This window comes from Pholcus phalangioides, unplaced genomic scaffold, assembly GCF_987345545.1.
Source record: "Pholcus phalangioides strain wild (caught in Gottingen) unplaced genomic scaffold, Ppha-v1.0 ptg000015l_1, whole genome shotgun sequence".
In the NCBI taxonomy this organism is placed as follows: Eukaryota; Metazoa; Arthropoda; class Arachnida; order Araneae; family Pholcidae; genus Pholcus; species Pholcus phalangioides.
In genome coordinates this window covers 94,826,790-94,851,013 of record NW_028301608.1, presented here as the reverse complement: position 1 = coordinate 94,851,013, position 24,224 = coordinate 94,826,790, and the positions used below count along the sequence as shown (strand labels likewise).

General features: G+C 35.6%; 1 protein-coding gene and 1 pseudogene across 3 annotated transcripts; one reads left to right on the top strand and one right to left on the bottom strand.

Moving 5' to 3' along the window:
• Nucleotides 1-356: 356 nt before the first annotated feature.
• LOC149077100 (hydroxyacylglutathione hydrolase, mitochondrial pseudogene) lies at nucleotides 357-1,753 on the bottom strand (annotated as a pseudogene). The gene has a single exon (XR_016194140.1). The product of XR_016194140.1 is annotated as a hydroxyacylglutathione hydrolase, mitochondrial pseudogene (transcript).
• Nucleotides 1,754-2,750: 997 nt separating this feature from the next.
• On the top strand, nucleotides 2,751-18,477 carry LOC149077099 (NFX1-type zinc finger-containing protein 1-like). Of its 2 annotated transcripts, XM_089244833.1 has the most exons (4): nucleotides 2,778-2,846; nucleotides 5,232-5,366; nucleotides 7,055-7,128; nucleotides 11,990-18,470. In XM_089244833.1, coding segments are annotated over exons 3-4 (5,979 nt in total). In that variant the 5' UTR covers nucleotides 2,778-2,846; nucleotides 5,232-5,366; nucleotides 7,055-7,126; the 3' UTR covers nucleotides 17,967-18,470. The 2 variants fall into 2 exon arrangements, with proteins under 2 accessions (XP_089100958.1, XP_089100959.1); XM_089244832.1 differs by lacking the exon at nucleotides 5,232-5,366 and having other exon boundaries at nucleotides 2,751-2,846; nucleotides 11,990-18,477.
• The last annotated feature ends 5,747 nt before the right edge of the window (nucleotides 18,478-24,224 follow it).

Here is a 24,224-nt window from a genome sequence, read left to right as displayed (position 1 = left end):
ATATCATAACATATAAAAGTAATTTCTTCCAAAATTTCAATTTAAAAAAATTCGTAATCTTTGGGGGGGGGCACGAGCCTCCTATTCCCCCCCCTACCCTGTGTACGTCTCTGATTCCACCAATATGCGTTAGGATTCAGAGGGGCAGAGCTGATGACAAAATTTTGCTGGGAAGGGGGTCCAAAATGGCAAAAAATTTGCTTACGTAATACTTGAACGGCCCCTAAGAGATAGGAAGGCAGAGCTAATGAAGTTTTGATGGGAAGGGGTCAAAAATGGAAAAAAAAAAAGTTGCTGGCGTAATACTTGAATGGCCTTTTATAGCTCATTCAAATGAGACTTCACATATAAATGAGTAGGTTGATCATAATTTATTGACCGTTCTCCATACAATATACTTTCTACTCAGTTCTCTATACACATGTACATCAAAAAGTATCGAAGCTTAAAATATACTGGATTGATATTTTTTGTTTGTTGGCATTAACAAAGATTATAATTTGTGCTAATACCAGATTTATAACAAAAGTCAATTTATAACTGAAAATCGTCAGAAATTCAACACGACTCAAGACAAATTTGACTGCTGTGAAATTTCTGTTAACTAGCGATTGCAATTATGTTGGTCTAAAATTGTCTTTAGCAGTGCGAAGGGCATCCATAACTTTCACCGGGTCAGTCTGCTTGGTATAATCTTGTATTCCAGCTTCCCGAACACGCAAAAATGGATTATATTTCAGTTCATCACTGATCATTGATGGTACAGTGGCTTTATACTCCTCTTCTCTCGCAATAGCCCAAGAAAGTTTCTCCGCTGCAGCAAGGTTCGACGGCTCGACTTCAAGAGCAAATTTCAGGTTATTGACTGTATACTCGTGACCGCAATAGATCTTTGTTTGAGGTGGGAGATTCGAAAGAATATTGAGAGCGCTGAGCATATTCTCTGCGTTGCCCTCAAAGAACCGCCCACAGCCCGCAACGAACAGCGTATCACCCGTGAAACATATAGGATCCACACCTTTTTGCTTAACGAAAAAGCAAACATGACCGCGTGTGTGGCAAGGCGTTAACAGACACTCTACTGTGAAGGATGATCCAATGGTGAAGGTATTCCCATGTTCAACTTTGTAGGTCATGGCAGGGATGCGAGAATCAGCCCCATATATGTCCACTTGCGGTGCTCTTCTCTTTAACTCTTCGTTTCCACCACTGTGGTCGAAGTGGTGGTGAGTGGTCAAGACCTTTTGTAGAACGACTTCCTCGCGTTCGACCAAATCAAGGACTTTGTCGGGCTCAACGGGATCTATTGCAAAGGCTAACTTCTCGGCGTGATTGATCACAACGTACATGTAATTGTCTCTCAGGGCTGGGATAGCGTGTACAACACTGGGCTTGTTCTTCAAGCTCTCCGCTGCCAACGAGCACAGCCTGCGCCCTCTCAAGTTATTATATGGAAATTTGAATGGATTTTTCGACAAAAATTTACTACCATTGCGAAGAAACGATACCCTACTGAATACGCCGAAAATCATCTCGGACTCTGGCTATCACAAATTACAACAAAAGCAAATGTCTCTACGTGTTAATGTCTATGTAGTACCAGGTACACGGACTTCACACTATAATTATATTCTTACAACAAACACTTTAATCATATCACAACACAATTTACTTCAACAGCGGTCAAAACAGTCACATCAAAACAACAACGTGCAAGGGCCTTAAGTACGATTTTATCTTTACAACATTAGGATGAAATTGGTTTGACTTGACTCAATTGTCTCATCCAGGATTCTGAATACGATAAAATTGAAATGGTTTTTTTTTTTTTTTTAGTGTAGTTGAAGTATTATTATACGGAGTTTTATGTATAATATTTTATAGTCGTAAATATGAACAAAAGATACACAATACATATTTTAGCATAAAAATGACTACTCTGATTTTTACGAGGCTCGTCGTTTCGCTTAATTTCTTAATATCGTTCAATATTTGAAAAACATCACAACAGATGTTGCTGCAAACAATATTCATTAATCTGACCATATATTTTCTCGGGAGATTATCCTATTTCACCTTAATTTTGACCGGAAGGTGTATACACAATTGTAATCTCTCCTTTTATATTTATTTTAAATATTTCTGTATCCAAATTTTGTATTTTTCTTTAAGGAAAATGATTAATTATAATCTGAACCCATTCAAAAAACGGTACATTCCATTGATGTACAGCTCACGTTATATAACGAGTTCATGGTTGAAAAATTTGAAAGTGCAGTTTCTTAACATACGTAACAAAATTGTTAGTTTCACTAAAAAGGTTAATTAGCCGAGTGCTATGGAAAAAATTAGTCTCTTCTTAACAAATGCGGGATGTATAGTCATCGAAATGGGATCAATATGCAAGATTGAAGTACGATGTTATTCTCAAGATGTTACGATGAAATTTGTTTGACTTGACTCTGTTATGTCAATTCTAGTTAAGATGAAATTGAAATTTTAATGTGTGTGTTTTTTTGGAATTTTATGTAATTATTTAGAGGATGAATAAAATACATCAAGAAACTATCATAAGATCTCAGAAACTATAATTTAAAAAAACATCAATAATACTCATCAAGTTTCGATACATCAGTAACATCGAATAGTAAGAAGTATCAATAACATCTCGGAGCGTCCGCGCCATCTAGTGTATAGTTGAGCTATTTCAGTGAACTCCATTATTCATCATTCAAAAACTATGAACCAACAAAAGTTGTTGTTGAAGGCGTTGGTGAACAGAGTTTAGTTTCGGTTCTCATTGTCTGTGCAACAATCACGAGGTAGTGTGTGTGTATGTATATATGGTAAGTTTTTATTAGGTTTATTATTAGTTTTCCCCTAAATAGAGTATTACCAAATTAAAACATAAACGGCAAAAGTATTTAGTTTTTCCCTGTGAGTCTCATCCGTTTCTCATTATTTCGATTCACGTTCAATGAAACTTGGTGAGGTTACCACCCATCCTTTGAAATATATAGCTAATTTGAGTACAGTGTTTTTATTTTCATCTCTTCGATTTGTCGCGCTTGTGTTACGGTAAAAGTTGAAAGTTTTATGTTGAAGTTGTTGTGTCGGCCACTTCGTCACTGGCCCATGGACGGAGATACGGGCCCCCCCCCCGTGCCCACCAGAAATAATGACCGTGACCCCCCCCCCCCCAGACTTCCAAGTCTATCTCCGCCTATGCACTGGCCAGACTGCAAACACTGGCCATTTGGCGAAGTGACCGACCGGCTTTAGCCCACCTCGGGTGGACTTTTAACTTCGAACTATGACGTCATGGATCCTCCCCAACCCCGCCATAATCTACTGCAGGGCCCCTGGGCCCTATCGGTGACGTTTCTCCCCCCCCCCCCCTAGTGAATTTATGGCTTAAAAAAAAATGATAATCGTCCCAGGTCCCACTGGGCTAGAACCCTGCTAGTCCCACCCTTGGGGGGCACATGCTCACTATATTAACCCTTAACTGGTGTTGTGGGGTCATTTCCACCCCAGCAAGTATTAATTCATTTTAAAAATAAGAGTCTTCATAAAAGCTTTCTTCACATGACTTCATTCATCTGTCAATTAATTCGCTAAATATTTTTTCAAATTTCTTTAATTATTTTCCTAAGGCTGGTATTACACTATAAAAGTTTGTTTATAGAACTTGAAAAATGCAACCAATGGACCGATCAATTAAGTTCGCTCGAATGTAACAGATGTGTTTATTGGTTACATTACTCAAGTTTTATGAAATAATTTTTATCAAAGTTTTATAGTGTAATACCAGCCTAAAAGTTTTCTTTTACTAAAGGCACACATTCAAAACAAATGGATGGATACATAACTTTTGAAAAAAAAATTTCAATTATTTATTAAATTTTTCATGATTAAAATATACCAGAAAATAAAATTTACGAATGAAAATAATATTCACTATATTTTCATTAGCGCCAAAATTAGTCTTATTCTGAGTTGGTAACACAGTACTTGTAAATAACACTATGACATGTTTGATCACACAGATATTACATACAATCCACTAGCAACACTATCTTTTAGCTCACCTCGGATATCCAATGTTTCAAGCTTAATTTGTAACCGTTATCGAGAAAACTGGTGCTTTTCCAATACGTCATTTCAATCTAAACACTCTTGCCGTCTGATAAAAAAAAGACAAGTGGCGTGGTGAGGTCATTTTGACCCCACACACGGAAACTTTGATCAATGATATAGAGGGAAGGAAAAATAGAATAGCATTATAAATGTGTGAAACACATGTAAACGACTAGCTTGAAAAGTACTGAAAATAAGATGGTCCAAATGCATTTCTTTCTCAAGGGGGTGGCAAGATGAAGAATGCGTGAGGGCTTGACAAATCTCAGGTGTGCCAATGTGCCTGGTCTCCATGGCGAATAAAAATACGCGTTGGGGCATTTAACTTTTTTTTATATTAAAACAACTGAAATCTGGGGATAGTAAAAATTCATCGAAAATCTAGTACTTCTAGTGCAGGGCTGGACAAATTACAAAAAAAAACACCTATTAGCCAGAGCAATTTTTTAAGAGCCATAAATTTTTTTTAATTATCAAGAATAACAGATCCAAAATAATGTTCCCCCCCTTAACTTTTCTAGAGTATAGTAACTCTCTTTCATGTTGGCAGATATGCTGATATAAATTCCGAACATTTTTTTACAATTCTCAGACTAATTTAGCAACTACACAGAAAAAATTTTGGGTGCCAATACCAATTTCCTAGTCGCCACAATGACTTGGCCACCCCGATCTAGTGTGTCTGCTTGCACAGAAAGAATTCCTTAAGTCCCAGACAAGTATAAGAATATGGCAGATACTGTAAACTGGCTGGGTGAGGAGATATAAATGTTTCGTTCTCTCGTCCCTTATATTCAACCTTTCTTGCAATGCTAAACACGTAAATTTTAATAAAGCCCATGGGTTCTCCCAAATTTTTTTCTTCCATGGCTATCTTGCCTTACTGAACATGTATCTGCAGCCGATGTGAAGTGATTCTTGGTTTGTATATAACTGATTCTTCAAAAGTTTAAAAATCACTTCATAGACCAAACAGGCACACATCTTCCATTAATACCCACATTGATGCCATGATGATTGGTAGTGAGGCCACTGCTGTAGGCCATCGAGCTATATCCTGTTATGTAATATTATAATATTGATCTTTTTAGGATTATTTCTCGGATCAGCGACTCAGATCTATATATTATTAGGAGCCTTTTAAGTTCTTACTGGAAGAGTGTCACTTCTCACACACAAAGCATGAGAAGTATACATGGATGAAATTTCTTTAGAAGAGCTTTGAGGTTTAAATTATACTGGTTTATTTTGATTTATTTTAATTTCATTGTATGTTCCTTATTTTTGTCTTTTGAAAGTTCATTTCACCGAGTACCAGTAAAAAAAACCATGTGCTGACACAAAGAAAAACTGGGGAGGGTGGGCTAAATGTGACCGGCCATCGTGTATGTGCAGAAGAACTTGAGTCAGGTATCCTGGGAGCAGCGGAAAAAGCCGGCTGGAAGAAATTAGTTTTCCTTCAATAATTTATCATATAAGCTAGAATTTATGCTTTAGATATAGAAATGTGTATTTTCTATAACATTAAATAAATTTAATTTCACTAACTTAGTTATGCATACAAATTAGTAACTGCACCAATCTTTTGCAGAATTAAGCAGTTTCTTTTGCTTGGAAGAAACTGTGCTGCAACTGCAACAAATCAACTCTGCTTTTTCCCAGCAGAAGAAATTAGTGTTCCTTTTGTATTCATCATTTACACTTATAATGTAAAAATTATGTCAGTCTTTTGATCAAGGTAACATATCTAGCAGAATCTTTTCATTAGACCTGAAGAAATTTTATTAAAAAAGTCTTGAAATCTATTTATCTAATTTCAATCTAATTGACAAAATTATTTTTGAATTTTTCAAGTCACAAAATGATTAAAAACAATTAAAGGTTATTCATTTATTAAACGGCACTGATCTCTTTCATACTAGTGCAAAAAGAAAATTTCATCTTATTTTTAAAGATCATTAGAAAACACAGATATCCTCTTTTTTTTTTCACTGCAGTTGTATGCTGTAATCGATTTCTCAGTTTATAAAGAATGACTGTAAAAGATGAAAAAATTCTTTTAACCCTATAATGCTAACTAAAAAAAGCTGATAAAGCCTGCACGTCAAATGCCTATAAGTGTATGTCTCTGAGACGTAGAGTTCGTATTCTAGGGTCAAGATTAATGATCATGAATGTTCATGATTAAGTTACAATTTGTAGCCTTTTTACAGGTCCAGAATAAATGAATTGGATAATTTAAATTTTAGATAAATCAAACTTTTTCCCAGTGACTTTGGACTGGATTAACCTAGTTCGACTCCATATCATCGTTAAATTTGATTGTCAGTATCATGAATATAAAAATCTTTCAATTACCACAGGTTTTAATGTTTATTTAAATAATAAATTGCATAATTGAAATTCAATGTCATTTAAAATTACCAATAATTTCATTTTCAATTAAAAACAATTTTATTTGTAGCTTATGATTTTGTTATGTATTTTTTTTATTGTTGGGACTTCAACATGGACAATTTGCTTCACATTTTCCTGACACTCTGAGCGGGTTGCGCCCGTAGGTTCCGTTATAACTGTTTTTCGTCTTGATGAGTTCTGTATCAGCTGACCACAAACTATCGATTTTCCAATTCTGGGAATTGGCACCTGTTATTTACAAACCATGAGAAATAAAATCATTTTGCAATCAATCCAATCATTCAATCCAACCATGCATTATAACTTACCAAATGTTTTCGTATAATGACTATCCTATATATATATTTTTCCTTTGATATAACGTTTGCTTTCAACAAAACTATGTATGGGGAGGGGTCCTTTATAATGAGTGTTGACTGTCATATATATTGTAAGTTTTTAAAATTATATTCATGAGTAGGATGTTATTTAAACTTGGTTTTATTATGACTGACAGGTGTGTGACCGTTGTTTATTGAAAAAGACTGGTCTTCAGTGCTGATAGTGAAATTCTGTGATATTTGTCACCATGTGAGTATTTTTTTATGTGTAATACAAGCTGTAACTACAATTGCATTGTCAAAATTGGTTATAGCTTCCAACGATAAAGTTAATTCAGTCTATTAAATTTTATCCTGCCTGCAAAGCAGTTATACTTTTTAAGTATAAAACATGTTGTGCTAAATGTAAAGGAATGTAGGTATGGCTTATGCACAAGCATAGTCATGCCTGCTGGAAAAAGTACTTATTTTTTTTTCAGCAAAAACTCTCATTAACTAGTCCCTCACCAAATCACCAGACCATTTTGAATAGGTCTGGGAATCTATTAAAATTTTTAACTGGTTAATCAAAACTTCTTAATTGATTAATCAACCTATTAATTGAATTTTAATCTAATATTTTTAGTGACCATATAATAATAGAATGCCATAAAAATATAATTTATTCATTTCACTCACCTGTTCGGTAGATGTAAACAAATATAGGAATAGGCTAAGAAATTAAGGCTGCCCGCTTCAAGTAATTTAATATGCCAAAAATACTTGTAATTTTTTCAAATAATACAGTAAAACCTTGTTAAGTCGTCACCCTAATAAGCTGTCACTCCGGTTAAGTCGTCGTTTTTCTTCAGGCCCTTCCAGCTTTCATAGACAACAATGTTATTAAACCCTCGTCGCTAATTTTGGTTTACTTGTCACCATGAAAAAGTTTGAAAGAGAGGAACGGATAATTTTTATGGCACCCACTAAAAAAGGGGTTGTGTGTGTGTTAACAACATTGTTATATGGTTAAAAGTCACCATTTTGGTACATAGGCCTATGTACCAAAATGGGAGTTTAAGTAACGAAAGTTAAGCTGGGGAAGTTGATTTGTCGATTGAGGTTTTTGAAAAGTTAGGGACTGTTCGAGCTAGAGCTGATTTCTGATATTTAAACAAAATATCTTTGTTGAAAAACTTTCTCTCCAAAGTTGAGGTCTTCTAATGTTTATTCTTCTTTGTCCCCCCCCCCCCCCAAGTCAAAAGTTGATCCTGTGTTCGAGATTACCTTGTAGTTATATCATGAACCACTGATGAGGAATTAAAACACTAAAGTTTTTTAAATTTCATGTATATGTAAAATTAATGTGCAATATAATTCTATTGTGAAGAAAAGCTAACTATTCTAACAGTTGATATGATTTGTCTGAAATAAAAATTACTGGTGTATATCAAAGTGTACCAGAGTATATTTTACCATAATAAGTTGAGTAATAAAAGATAAAAAAGGTGAAACATTTCTCTCTCTCTCTCTTTTTTTTTTTTTTTTTTGCTATCTATAAATTTTATTATTATTGTAATTTTTATTATTTTAATAAATGTTGTATTAGTTTAAATTTATACGATTTTCACAATATTGCTCATTGAAACTGATGGCACTTCGCTTAAGTCGTCACTCCGCTTAAGCTGTCATAATTTTTCGATAACATGAGGTGATGACTTATCAAGGTTTTACTGTAATTGCCAAAACTTATAGTTTCTTCATTTAGATCTTGTCTTTTTTTTTTCAAACAAATATTTTTGGTTGTTATTCACAGACTCAGAAAGTTGGGAAAGAAGCGTTGTTCATTAGTTTTTGTCTTCGATTTTCAAATTAAAATATCTCAGTTTTAAATATTTAGAAACAAGGAAATTTGTTTGAAACTGCTTTTGTTCCTTTCATGTTTTTTTCCCCCACGCTACTTTTATGTTGAAAGCTACATAATAAAAAAATATAATAATAGTATAGATTATATATGTAAAAAATTATTTGAAAAGTTAATTTAGTATTTTAAAGGTTAGAATAATAGATATTTTATAGATTTTCTTCTGTTATACCAAAATCAATTTTTAAGAAAAAAATTTTAAGTGATATTCAAAAATGAGCCACGTTAAAAATCAGTGACCAAAAATGCGCCACGAAACTTCATGGTTTCCAAAACTTGACATGTTCATCAGTTTCCAGACAATTTCCAAAATTTCAATTCTACGAATAATCAAATTTATTATATTAAATTGATTCTAAATACAAATTAATATGGGATTTATTGAGTGGCAATTAATTTTTTTATTAGAATCAAAAACGAAATGAGAAATAAATAATATATATTTTATTGTGGTCTTTTGTTTCCATATTTCAATGGGTGCTGCTCTACTTCGCTGGGTGCCTACTCACCCTCCCACCTCTACCTGTGACAACGTTATTTGGGAAGACCGCACACTGTAAATAGGAAGATTAGACAATCACACATTTTTTTTTACTTTAACGGCAGTTTGTGGAAAAAATACAAAAAATAAATAATATGGTTTAATAAATATATATTATTTACGTTAAAAACAACGCATATGACACTTCCACACTTTACGAAACATGAATTTAAAAAATGTTTTGTCTCCCCACCCTCTTTCTATACTCCATAATTCACCGCCCCTAAGAATTTGCCGCTCTGGGCTATAGCCGCTTAGCCCCTCTGTAAATACACTACTGCACCCAGGTCAATACTCGCCTAAAGTACCAAAGGATGTTTAGAGTTGTCGCAAGTGCAATACCTGGTTCGTCCTTGTCAGAGTACTTTACTGACAGGGGGTACAACCGAAACAACTACATGACCTCAGAAAAAATCCCCAGAAAGTCCCCCATCAAGGGGACCTTGGTTAGGGCACCAACCTCTCAATGAGTATAAAAACAAGCCTGCTGTTCGGAATCGGCAATAAATTGTAGGTCTCTGTCTAAAATTAGCCCTTGTGTGCGGAAAATGATCGTGGTGTGACAAAAATTATGAAATGATTGGAGTCTTCTACAGTCCAGTCTGTCAACTCTCTTTGGCAATGCACAGCAAATTGTGATGGTCTATAAGTTTTTTAAGAATGACATTGACACAAAATGAGTTTCTGAACCCTCAAACTGAGCAAAAGAAAAATTAATAAACCACATGTCCCACACACAGTCCCACCCCAAACAACCTGAAAAAATGATACATCCTTTGTTTTGGCGAAATCATTAATTGCAATCTACTACATTTGTATTATTTAGCAATATTTCATGTGTATGATTCCTTTTTCATTTAAAAAAAGTTACACAAATTTTATTGACAAGATTTGATAAAAAATAGGAAAAGTAAGATAAAACCTAGAAAGTAGATCAAAATCTGGAGATAGGATATCTTACCAAACATTAAGAAAGTGGAAGCCCTGCGATATGTCATCCTGATCATAAGCAGGTAAAGCTCCTTGCGGGGAGAAGGCTTTTTAATGAAAGGGGTTAAGGGCAATGGGGCAATCGCCACCCTCCTATGGTCAGGGGACGACTTTAACAGTAGGGGGAGTTGTAAAATTAATAACAGTCAGTTTATATATGTTTAAATGTTAGGACCCGTTGACAATCACGGCAATTACCATAATGTTTTTTTCCATGCTATAAATTTACTATAGAAGAGCCCCCCCCCCTTTTTTTTGCTCCAGAGGTCAGTTCCCCCATGGCTCCCACATCCTGATTCAGGGCCCCATGCCTGGGATGTTTGGAGGGCTCCCAAGCCAGACTTTTCACAGGCCCTTTCATAGTGAATTTATAGCATGAAAAAACAAAAAATTATGGTATTTGTCCCGGGCCTGGGGCTGGAACCCTGTCAGCGCCACCCTTGTGGGGCCATGTCCCCCCCCCCCTTAATCCATCAATGTTAGGGCAATAGTAGGCCTTCCCGGGTTTGACTTTTTTCTTGGGGCCTAATTTGAAAGGGTTATTATAATGCAAAATATGTGCACATTTTTGTGTGGTCATCGGTTGCCCAACATTGTTAGGAGCCTGATCTAGGATGTGGGAGCCATGCAACAAGTAATGTAGGGCTGAGTTATGGAGAAACTGATTAAATCATATCTTTAAAATTAATTCATGCCTGATGAACATGAAAAATCTAAATGTTTATTCTGTAATTCCCCCGTCCCCCATAACAAAAAAAAAAAAAAATTCGTAGATTTTCTGAGCGTAACTACTTCTCATTGATTTATCATTGCGTGTACTAGTTAGGGTTAAAATTCGTCAAAATCAAATAAATTTCAGAAAAATAAAAAATATTGTCTTGATAGTTAGTGATATCTTTGGCATCTGCTCAAAAAAAAGATAAAGTTGTGGATTGAAAATTGCAAAAAAAATTAAACAACAGCGATTTTTCACTTAGCACAAGATAGTCATGTGAAGAATCAGATGAGTTTACTTCGTTTTTCGATAGAGTTGCTGGAAAATTGATCATCCTGCTCCACCGACCATGAAGCTATCTATGAATATAGGTCCTTCTTTCCTCCTTGTTCTATGACAGAAAGTGAAGTTGGCATTCATGTGTGTGTACTCCCTTGCAAAATCGGTTCTACCATGCCTGTTGATGATAACATATAACGAAAATTTCACACACGCGTTAGCTAAATCTGATTTCAACTCTATGTAAGGATATCCGATTTCCCTGATGCATCGCTCACGCACAGAAGCTAAATCAGCATCACAATGTTAGACATCAGAATTAATATATCGCAGTGATAAAAATCATTAAATCAGGATATCGATGTGGGCCCTTACATTGGTGGTTTATTATAAATTGATATATTGCCCCTTCTCAGTGTATAGTGTACACCATGGATTACACAAGTTATAATCATCATCTATTTTTTCATGATTGATTTTTGATACGAGAATGTTTTTTTTAATCCAATTTTTTTTCCTGTGCATTCATGATCACAAATCTACTCTACTCTAATCAGCTAAAACATCTTTACCCAATAGATTTTCTTCCCCCCCCCCCCACCCCATTCTTTGCTTTATTTTGAAATCGTTTAAGTATTTATATTTTCGTTGGCACACTCAAAATTTATGTCTTTATCATTCAGGAGTGCTCTATGGAATGCTATGTCTGACTCTGAAGATGATGATTCTGCAGAACAAGGGAGGCATGATAGCTCCACGAATTTGTTCCTCAGGAGACAAAATATGCCTAACAATGACAGGCATAACAGACAACATCCTCATTCAAGTGGTATTAACGCAAATCAAAGGGGCAGAGGAACAACTCAATGTAGAAGAGGAGGTGGTAGCGTGAACGATATGCATCATGGTGAGAGCAACTCTGGTAAAAGAGGAGGGAAAAGGAATGCAGTGATAAACATATCTGCTAACATTCTGAATCGTCATGCTATGCCCCTCGATCCCAAAACTGAAAGATCAAAACAAGGAAAGACCGGAAAAAATTCTAGTAGACAGCAGTCATTAGATGGAGCTAGAAATGCCAAGATTGATGATTCTGCGAATAAAAGTCAAGTGTTACAGCATGGCAAAGAATATATATTGAGTCCAGGTGTACTCAAAAGAAAGCAAAAGAGTAATTCAAAACATGACAAAAAAGAAGGTGATGAAATAGATCAACAGGAGGAAAGGAAAAGAAAATATCCCATGGGCTTTAAAAGATTAGAGGAGCTAGTAAAAAAAGGGAATAACGAGATTTTACTTACTTTGTGTGACCCTAATAGTGGTTTTGATCTCAACTTAGATTTTCCTTGCATTAGTAGAGATATGATGGCTCTTCTGCTGATAGCTATTGGAAAAGCTTGCAAATCTCAGCACAGAAATAATGTCATGTCTCTCATAGATAAAGTGACTAAGAATAAGACATTTATGTTATGTTCTCTACAAAAATATTTTGCTGGCTTCATAAACGATGTTGTGAAACCTCAGCATAAATATTCGTTGGAGGAAACCGTTGAATTTCTCAAGTGTTTCCAACAGTGTCTTCCTGCCTCAGCATCTGATACAGTAACTATTGTTCTACCACTTCTCAGTGATATATGTAAGAGAGCTTTTGAAGATGATGCAGTTGTATGGAAAAAATTGAATGATGATTTGGTAGAATTATCTACGGAGAATCTGCATTTTGTCAAAGATCATACTCCTGCAGAAATAAAAAAATCATCATATGATGAAAAATTACATTCACAGCAACCACCAGAAAGTTATAGAACGATTCCAGTTCTTCCGGATTGCCGAGATATAACCCTACATAACCCTTTTCTTCGACCCAACATTGTCAAGGGCAAATATAGTGATCCTGACCATTATTTAGATGTACAGTTTCGTTTGCTTCGTGAAGATTATGTGAGACCCTTAAGAGAAGGGATAAACAGTTACATGATGAGAAAGAAGACTAATAACAAATCAGTCTCACGAATAGAAAACGCCAAAATATACGAAAATGTGCATATTTTGAAGCAGCAGTTTTTTCAAGGATTAATTGTTCACACAATTGAATTCGACACAACCAATTTGAAAAACATAAAATGGGAAAATAGTAAGCGTTTTCTGTCTGGTGCATTGCTGTGTATTTCTTCAGATGACTTTCAGACAATGTACTTTGCATCAGTTATGAACAGGAATGCTGAACATTTGAAGAAGGGTCTTATTTTGTTGCATTTTGAGTCACTGTCACGTGAAGTCATGAATTTCAACCCTCTCACCAACTTTACCATAATAGAAACAAGTGCATATTTTGAAGCTTACCGTCACAATCTTGATGCTCTCCAGAAAATGATACCTGAAAATTTCCCATTTCACAAATACATAGTATCTTTGGAGAAAGAAATAAACCCCCCAGCCTACCTTGATGCATTCAAAAACTATGATATGAGACCATTGTTTTTCCCGCCCAACACTGCTCCAAATGAGATCTCTGGGAACCCTTACTGTATACATGTACTGAACAACAGCCAATGGCCTTCGGCTGAAGCTCTCAAATTAGATGAGTCCCAACATGCAGCGTTAAAAGCCGCTGTGACAAAAGAATTTGCAATAATTCAAGGACCTCCTGGCACTGGAAAAACATATGTTGGCTTGAGAATTGTTCAGCTACTGCTTCATAATGCAACAGTTTGGCAAACTGGAATCGAGAGAAATCCACCTATCCTTATTGTTTGCTATACTAACCATGCTCTCGATCAGTTCCTTGAAGGGTTATCAGTATTTACTGAAGATATTGTTCGAGTCGGTGGCAGATGTACAAATGAGGCACTAGCAGAATTTCAGCTGAGAAATTTGAAGAAATCTGTTCGGGATAAAAGGGAAGTTCCACATCATATATTTTCCAACATAAGGCATACATATGCAATCATAGGCATGCACCAAGAGGAAATGGTTCATATTCAGAAACAAATTACAAAATGTTGTAAATCTGTGATAAGTGAGAGTGAACTTAAACCTCATATGACAGATTTGCATTACCGTGAGCTCAAGTCATTGATAAAACTTTATGAACCTAAACTGAAGGATGACAATTACATAGTATGTGATTGGCTTGGCACAAGATTTCGACATCCAGGTGGCTTCAGTGATGTGAACAATGGAGTCAGAAATGATGTTCATCCTCAAAATGCCAATACCAGAGAGATGTTTGTAACTTCTGAACAAAATGTAATTCCACGTGGTTCTGTTATTGACGTTGAAGCTTCGAGATTGGTTGAAATGAATTTGCATAATGATCCTGTTGATCTTAGTGAAAATGAAGATGAAGATGGTGAAGAGGACATCGATGTCATTGAAGCTATGCGTGACATTGAGACAGAAGACTTTAGTCATATCTTCCTTGGAATCGAAAGTGATGCATCGGAAGACGAATTCTCTGAAAGCATGCTAACCAATGAATCTGGATGGCAGATGGCAGGTGGCAAAAAAGGAATGAAACGTTATATTTCCAGAAATCTTCAAACAAGTATTGCAATGTCTGATACTGAAGTAGGCCATGTAAAATCTATACTACAGTTGAATATTGATGATAGATGGAGACTTTACAAGTATTGGTTGCAGCTTTTCATCAAAGACAGGCAACTAGAGTGTGTGAGGATCGCCGACACAATCCAAGAGGAAATGAAGAAATTGGATGAGATGAGAATGGAAGAAGATTTGTACGTGCTTCAGAAAGCAAAAATTGTGGGAATGACTACCACTGGTGCTGCAAAGTACCGAGATCTTGTTGCTGGTTTAAATCCAAGAATAATAGTAGTAGAAGAAGCAGCAGAGGTCCTTGAATCCCATATTGTTACTTCACTTGGGAGGGAAACACAGCATGTGATATTGATTGGAGATCACCAACAACTAAGACCAAGTCCTAATGTGTATGATCTGGCTGCCAGATTTAAAATGGACATATCACTTTTTGAAAGGTTAGTTAATAATGGGATAGAATATTATCAATTGAAGATCCAACATCGAATGCGACCATGCATATCAGCTCTACTTGTTCCTCATATATACCCCACTCTAATTGATCACGATTCTGTGCACCAGTATGAAAATATCAAAGGTGTCTGCAAGAATATGTTTTTTGTCACACACAAGTTCAAAGAAGATCATATTGCAGACTCTACAAGCAAAGTTAATAATCACGAAGCTTGTTTCATCGTGGCATTATGCAGATATCTTTTGCTCCAAGGTTATAAAGCTGAACAAATTACGATATTAAGTACTTATGCTGGCCAAATGTTTGCTATTCGCAAAATGACTAAGGCTCCTTTATTTAAGGGTGTGCGAGTCACAGTTGTAGATAATTTTCAAGGTGAAGAGAATGACATAATATTGATGTCATTTGTCCGAAGCAATATTGAGGGGAAAATAGGCTTTTTGAGTATTTCGAATAGAGTTTGCGTTGCTCTCTCAAGGGCAAAGAAAGGTCTGTTCTGTATTGGCAACTTTAAGCTGCTCGCCGATAAGTGTGCTCTTTGGGGAAATATACTGGATGTATTGAAGAAACAGGAAGCTATTGGTTCATCCTTGAAACTTCAGTGTCAGAATCATCCAGAAACTTACGTAGAGGTCTCCAGAGAAGAAGATTTCAAAGAGGTTCGAGAAGGTGGATGTTCAAAGCCTTGCGAGTACCGATTGAAGTGCGGCCATACTTGCACTATGATGTGTCACCCATACGATGCTGAACATTCTAAAGTCCGTTGTCTGAAGCCGTGCGGCAAAGTTCTCTGTAATCTGGACCACAAATGTCCTCTAAAGTGTGTTCAACCTTGCAAGCCCTGTGTTGTACTTGTTGAAAAAATATTACCATTTTGTCTGCATAAAGTTTCTGTTCCTTGTCATGTACCAGAAACCGAGTTCGTGTGCACCCAGCCTTGTAAAAATATTCTCAGGTGTGGGCACAAGTGTCAGAATAAATGTAGAACAGAATGTACAATAGATTGTATCAGCGATGTTTTTGTTCAACTTCCATGTGGCCACAGAATGAAAGGGCCATGCCATATGTCATCAGAAATAGACAGATTATCAGAACAGTGTTCAGAACCATGCAGCGGTATATTACAGTGTGGCCATGTATGTTCTGGTTCATGCGGAAAGTGCCATCAGGGCCGTCTGCATGTAGCTTGTGGCCAGGTTTGTAGGCGTATTTTAATATGTGGTCATGAATGTAAATCAAAATGCATGAATAGTTGCCCACCATGCAGAAAGAAATGTGAAAACCGTTGTGTTCACAGTAAGTGTCCAAAAAAATGTGGCTTCCCTTGTGGGATGTGTACTGAACCGTGTATGTGGAACTGTCGCCATTATACATGCACAGAACATTGTGGTGAACTTTGCAATCGCCCTGCATGTGATAAGCGTTGCCATGTAACGTTGGAATGCGGCCATAGATGTATTGGATTATGCGGTGAACCTTGTCCAAAAGTATGTTCAATATGCAATCCAGGCGTCAGAGAAATATTTCTAGGGGGAGAAGATGATGAGGATGCTATATACATACAGTTGGAGGATTGTGGACACACTTTTGAAGTGAATGATATCACAGAATGGATGAACATAGACATGAAAAATGAAAGTGGGGAAATCAAAATGAAGACATGTCCAAGGTGCAAGACTGTCATTAGAAAAAATTTGCATTTTGGAAACATAGTGAAAAAGTGTCTTGCTAACATTGAGAAAGTAAAGCAAGTCGTGTTCGGGAATGAGAAGAAGAATTCCATCCTTCAAAACCTACTTCGTACTAAAGTCGGGAAACTGAGCTCTCATCCGACTCAGTATTCTGGCCTAAAAGTCAAGGACACTATAAAAGTTTTGTTGCAGTTTTTGTCACAAAAACAGACACTCAGTGCTCCAGAAATAACGAGGTTTGAAAATATTGCCAGCATTTTGGAAAACTTTATTTTCTTAAGTGAACAACTCCCAGAGTTCCAGGGTTTGAATATTGCATCAGACTCTTTGAACATCAAAAATTTCAGCCAAAAAATATTGTCGTTTTCCACAAAGACATGTCACTTGATTGATAATTTCTTAGCCGATGAGATCTTGACAGCTTCCGAACAGCAACTCGATGAAGTCACCTGGGAAATCCAGAGACTTAGACTGCAGCGTTGTTTTTTGGAGTTCATGAAGAAACATAACATGGTCAATTTTTTTCAGAAAAAATCTGCAACATCCAATGCTGTCTATAACAGTGAATCTCTATTTGCTGAAATTTATGATTCATTATGTAAGTTCGGCCCTTTTCGTTCTGACGAAATGGCAAAATTCAACTTGGCTTATGAAAGTCTGTCCAAAGCCCTAGGCAGCGCTGTCCTCAATGTCACTGAAAATGAGAAGAAGCTCATCTTGAAAGCCATGGATCTTGCCAAAGGTCATTGGTATCAATGTCCCAACGGTCATGTTTACTGCATCACTGAATGTGGTGGCGCAATGGAGGAAAGCAGATGCAACGAATGTGATGCAAAAATCGGTGGCCACAGTCATGCTTTGAGATCTGATAACAGGGTTTCTACGGCCATGGATGGGTCTGTTTATTCTGCTTGGCCTCAAGCTAATGACCTTCGGAACTATTTACTTGGATGAAAATCCAAACTGAACAGTGGAGGCGGGAAGATTACTATTTGATTTATCATTTTTATTTAGATGCAGTTTTAATTGCGAATTCAAGTTTTTTGGGGGCCTTTTTTTCAATGCATAAGGCAAGCATGTGTAAATTCAATATGTTCCTTTCGTCAGATAAATTTTTGTCATTTTAATTTCTCGCCTTTTGTTGTCTGTGCGGGTAATCAAGTGATTCTTGTGATAATGTGCCTTATTATATTTTTTTACTTATCAACCATATCTGACCCTTCTTGCTTGCAGACACCGAACTGTTTCAAGTCTTTTTTTTAATCTTCAATTTGTGTCATGGAAAGTCATGCACCAAAGATTATGCATTATTATCATTTCATTTTTGCACTCATTCTCTTCCATCTTCATTGTTTCTTTTATTTGGTTGTAGGGTTTTTTATTACTATTAAAATTGGTTTTATTATTAAAATGTGTTAGTAATAATATGTTTGATTCTGGAATTTGATTAAATTGATTTCAAGTGAATTGTGACAACTAAGTTGTTCAAGAATGGAATTCTTCGAAATTTTATTTTTTTTCTTTTGTGTCACTAAGTTTTAAGTTGTGTTCTTTGACTGACTGTATTTTTCATTCAAGTTACATTTGTTCTTTTTTGTAATTTATTATGTAAAGTCAGACCTGCTTATAAGGAAGTAGGGAAAAAACAGTAAAACTATTCCTTACATCCATATTGTCATGAAAAATTATGCGTTTAAGCAAGATAAAACATTTTACATGCATGATGATTTCAGTGATCTGAGCATTCTAGAATAGATTAAAATAATACTGTATTTACTCGTGTATAGGCCAATATTTTTATTCACTTTTCAGTGCTTTAAAAACCTGTCACCCTATATGCACGAGCAGATATCTAAACATACATTGTTGCTAAAAGACAAAAAAATCAATGAAAAACGAAAATTAAGAAATGGCTTAAACTAATGATGATTTTGATAGATTGAAAATTATAATTTGGGATTTATTTCATTGAAAATTCAATATTAATGAAAAAATTATTTATAATCGGGGGAGTAAATAAATATACTTAAATAATTGAAAACTTATTTATAAACTAATGAAAAATAGATGGGTAAGAAACAACCTAAAGCCAGTGAGAGAAATAATTCTACAATTAATGAAAATTCAAAATTTAAGACATAATTTCAAAATTTGTGAATGTTTTCAATACTTTTGGGGCCTCTTTTTATTCAGGGCCCTTGGCCATACACAGTGAATCCCAACAGTAACAGTGGGGCTGTAGTGGGTGCTCAAGCACCCACAATATTTTGAAACACCATTCTGAGTGGCTTTCACAGAATCTATTCAGAAATCTCCTATACAATAAATAATACCCTGACTTACGTCACTCTGCATTTACACCATCTCGCCCAAAAAATCTTATGCTATTACCTGTGAATAAACAAAATGAGAAGTTCAATTAATAAATGTAGTTTTCCTTATTTTTATCTCTAACATCATATCTCGTCCTATACATGAGTAAATGTAGTATATTTTAATATCAATAAAAAAAATTAATTAAAATCTCGTAAAAATGAATACATCAAAATATGTGTCAATATTGCTTCTTTTTTCTTTCTTGATATGATTGTGGACCGTGAATGTTTTACATTTAAATCATTTTTGCTGAAAAGCATGCAAAACAAAGCCTTTTCTTTTAGTAAGAGTACGAACATCTGAAAAATTTTTCTTCTCATTTCTGTGAACCATTTAAAAAGAATGTTTTATATCAAAGTTTAGAGGATAAACGAAATCGGTCAATGATTGAGAAAGATACAGTGAATTCTTTGAGATGCATTGAACCAGAATTTTTTTTTTCCAAATTATAAAATGGCACAAACAATTATTTTTATTGTTTATACTGATATTTCATTGTTTATACAAGGATTAAAAAAATAAATAAAAGAGGACTAAAATAATTTCAATCCATATTATTCAACAATAATAATGGGAATAAAGTTAACATCATTACTTGTAAGCTCATGATAAAATGTGTCATAATAAAGTGCAAATTATTAACAATGCAAACAATATTTGCATCATTTAAAATTTTTCATAGATAAAAGAAATTAGATTTTGACTTCTAAACTCATGTTATAACAGCAATCTATGTATGGGCAGTGCTGCTGTGGTGCGATTTTTTAAGGTTTCTACTACTACTAAACCAGACATGCGCCTCGGCCATATTCCTCTCCGGAACTTCTAACGAATTGGTACATCTTGGAATGTGTGTGTACATATAGTGAAGTGTGTTTCTGTGTAATGCTTGTCGTGTGTAGTGCTGCCATCTGCAATCAATTTCTTTAAACTATGAGATTTTTTTCTCAACTCATAGTGATTGAAGGGTAATGAATGAATAATTATGCCATTGTCGGCCTGTTGCTCTCTGCGGCGAGACTTTTTAACAGGAAGATCGGCTGGCATTCGCTTTTCAAAGTTGGGAACTGCAGAAAACCAACTTCAGCCGACCACCACTGCGGCAAGGGTAAGGAGTCTTTGTCAGTGAGGATAAGTGGTCCAATAGTTACGAGAATACCTCTCTTGCAACTGAAATAGATAGTCAGTGAGGTCAAGGAATCTGGTTTAGCCCAGCCCTGAAAAGTTGAATTTACTATTTTTATTTTTTCTGAAATCACGTCATCTATCGTCCAAAAGTTGAAGTACTTGCATACATTCTTACATAGATTTATGATATAAGTTTGTCTCCTCATATCGGGTGCAAGAGCTGCGCCAAACTGCGCCGAAACGGTTCTCTTGCTACATGGTGCGCCAAGGCGCCGAATCCCTGCGCATTTGCGCCAATTCTTGTTTGTGGTTCGCGGAGGTACCGCTAATGCACTGTAGTACGTCAAATACCCTTAATTAAGCAAAAATTCGCATGAAAATGATGTTCACGGGACACGTTCTTTCCGAGACACGGAAAAAGATACGGGGGGGGGAAGAAACTTCAATTTTATTTTCACTTCCCACGATCTACCACAATCGCGTTATCTCGTGACCTTGGAAAGTAGTTATACTACCTTGAAGTATAAAGTCCTGTACTGTTATTGGTATAACTGGCGGGCTATCAAAGTCCCTGAATAAATATGCCGAATTTTCCGATTTCGGAGACCATTTTTTCTCCTGCTATATACTGAAAATAACGGTAATTTCGCGGCTGCCAACCTGCGTTCTAAGACGGCATGCATCGAAAAGAGGATTGGTTTACTCGTTTAAATTACCGAAATTTTTCGGAGATCGTTGGAAAAAATAGAATCTGTAAAAACTCCATCTAAAATATTCATAGTTTTGTCATCTAGCCACTATGCGGTCATGTGGTTATCGTCGGCGGTTGTCGATCGTAACAATTTCACATCGCGAAAATCCGGATTTGGCGAACGGGGCCGGCTTGAGCGAAAAAAATCTCTACCCATGCAGAACCTTTTTTTTTTTGGCGCTACTGACCACGTTTTTTTTGGTCGACAAACCTTTTTCACCCTTTCAACTCCATTTGGCACCCCTCCTTGAGCGGCGCCCAATATGGCCGCACGGTCCGCCACTGCATTGGTGGGGGAGGGGCATGCTCTTAACAACAGTCAGAGGAAGGAGTTTGTACTAGGGCATGCTCATTTTACATAACTTCTGTGAGATACCTAATATATATTAATGTCCTACTTTTCCAAAACATGTTGTTGGAGAGAATGAAATATTTGCACCCTTTCTTGTTTTTCGCACTCCCTCTCGTGCATTGCTGGGATGGTACATTACTCCCTCACGTATTGCTGGGATGTTGTTTAACATTGTATCACCAACAGAACTATTGATTATGTGTGATGAATGGGTTGTACTACAATCCAAACAATTACAAGAAGTGAAATCAGTTCAGAGAATAGATAGATAGATATTGGGCAGACATATTCAAACTTTGTAACTTTGAAAGCTGCCCAAAGTTCAAAATTTTGCCAGTTTTGTTGAAGACCTTTTTATCTTCAGCACATGGTAACACAGACAGTGAAAAAGAGTTCATTGTTAACAAATAAATAAAAGTCTGTTCGAACATTGAAAAATCTGTCCATGCAATGCTTTAATGTTTAATGGAATAAGACATACAAAATCTTATGTTCAAGGGCATAAAAAATTGGAAAAAAATATTCATTGAGATGCTGTACTTCTGAAAGCGAATCGTGATTTGTAATCTATTAACATGCTATGATGTTGAGAAATTCTTTAAGTAAATAAGGTATTTATATTTTTCTCATTTTTTGCATTTTGCTTTTAAATTTAATAAATCCCTTTAAATTCTGTGAGAAGCCAATTTTTTTTTTTTTTCACGGAAACTCTTATTATATTCTGCACACACTTTTTTTGCTATATCAGGAGGAATAAGATTTTGGTGTTCAAGCAGCAGAAATTCTTGCTGCCTAGGTTTTCAGTATGCATGTTGCTTAATTTGAAAAGAGTAATAATTTGTATTCGTCATTTCAGTAATACACGTTTTATTAATGACAGATAAGATAATTCAGAAAAAATTTAAATGGCTTTTAATTTGTGAATGGAATTTATTTAGAATTATTTGTTTCAACCATTTTTGGCAAAACTTTTCACATTTCACAGAAAAATTACTCCTTATATTGCAGATATAGTTCGTGTTTAGTTCTGCTCCATTTTCAAAATTTCTGCTCCAAAAATGAAATTTGCTGCTCCGAAATGGATGAGGGGCACTTGCACCCCTGTCATATAGATCTATTTATGTCTGACTGCCTTTTTTAGCCAGAACGATATATTGATCTATATTTGAAACTAAAATTTTACGATATAAATTTATATCTTTTTGCTACTGGGACAGTAACAAACTTTGAGTAATTCCAAGTTTTTTTAAATCTTTTTGGCCTCTCAGCTGATATAGCTAAAATTTTTGAACCAATGAACAGCATTTTGCACACAAAATGTTCACATCTAGCTAGAGAATGGCAAATGTGCACTGAAGGTGTTTTGGAAGTCAAATTCTTAGAAATCAATAACCTTAAGCTGATTTTCTTCTGCCTAATGAGGGCTTTCTGCCAATGCATATGCCTATTCTCAGGTTGCAAGTTCAGTTGTCTTCTGAAAGTTATTTATATCATGAAAAACTTGTATCTCGAGACAAACTTTCACATTTAAAATAATGAAGATGTCTTCAATTTTTTACACATTCTTACTGTATTTGATACTCATATAAAAAAATCATTTAGTATGGTGAAGTACACTGTATTACACAAAACAAAGATAATTTTTCTTGCAAGACAATCACAGTACATTCTGGCAGTCATTATCACTTCGAATTGATAGAACTCCAGAGCTTTAGTGCAGTGCTGTCTTAACACATGGGCCCACCCTGGCACCTCAAGAGAAGAGTGGCCTCACAAAAATGAGATTTGGTTGAAATTTTCTAGAGTTTACCAAGTAGGGCAGCCTCAGGAAAACCATTGGCCCAGGGGCCCATGATGCTCTGCTTTTGTGTGTCAAGTGGGCCATATGTTTCACTCTCGTAAGTTGAATATTCTTTCTTAAGTTGGCACATTTTTTTTCGCCAATATTCTTTATTCATTTTTTTCGTGCTGATTCTGCTGAAGTAACTGCGATTCCTCAGATTGCTAGTGTAATTGGTTGCTGGAAGTTATTTGTATTATTAAAACTTTGTATTAAAGCAAAACTTTTGCTTTAATAACAGAGATGGGACGAATATTCGTCCACTATTCTGTATTCGGTCCTTTTGCCAAATATTTGGTTCGGCTGAATATCTGTGTAAATCTAAGCACAACAAACTAATTTTAAAAAATAGTTTTAATTAGAATTTTTCACATAAGTTAACAATTTATGTACTGATTATATTTTATTGTGTGGTGCATACCTATCCCTTTCTGTGCAAGAGGTCGGTGAAATTCTTGAAAAATAAAAGAACCTATGTTTTCAGAGCATGGCATTTTTTTAGTGCAAGACTCTTAGCATCAAGCTGAACAGTTTGAGAGATTATCTTCTCCATCTGCATGTATTAGACAAAGAAATGAGCTGGATAGTTCACAAATGGGTGGGGACACTTATGAACTCAATTGGTTTGTGTCAACATGAGCTTTATAGTAGACTACAGCTGGTGTTGGTTGTGTACATAATGTGAAATAAGATCTTCGGCATCTCTCATCTTCCTGTGGATTCTTATTTACACAATTTTGAAGCTGTTCATTTTAGCCTTCAATT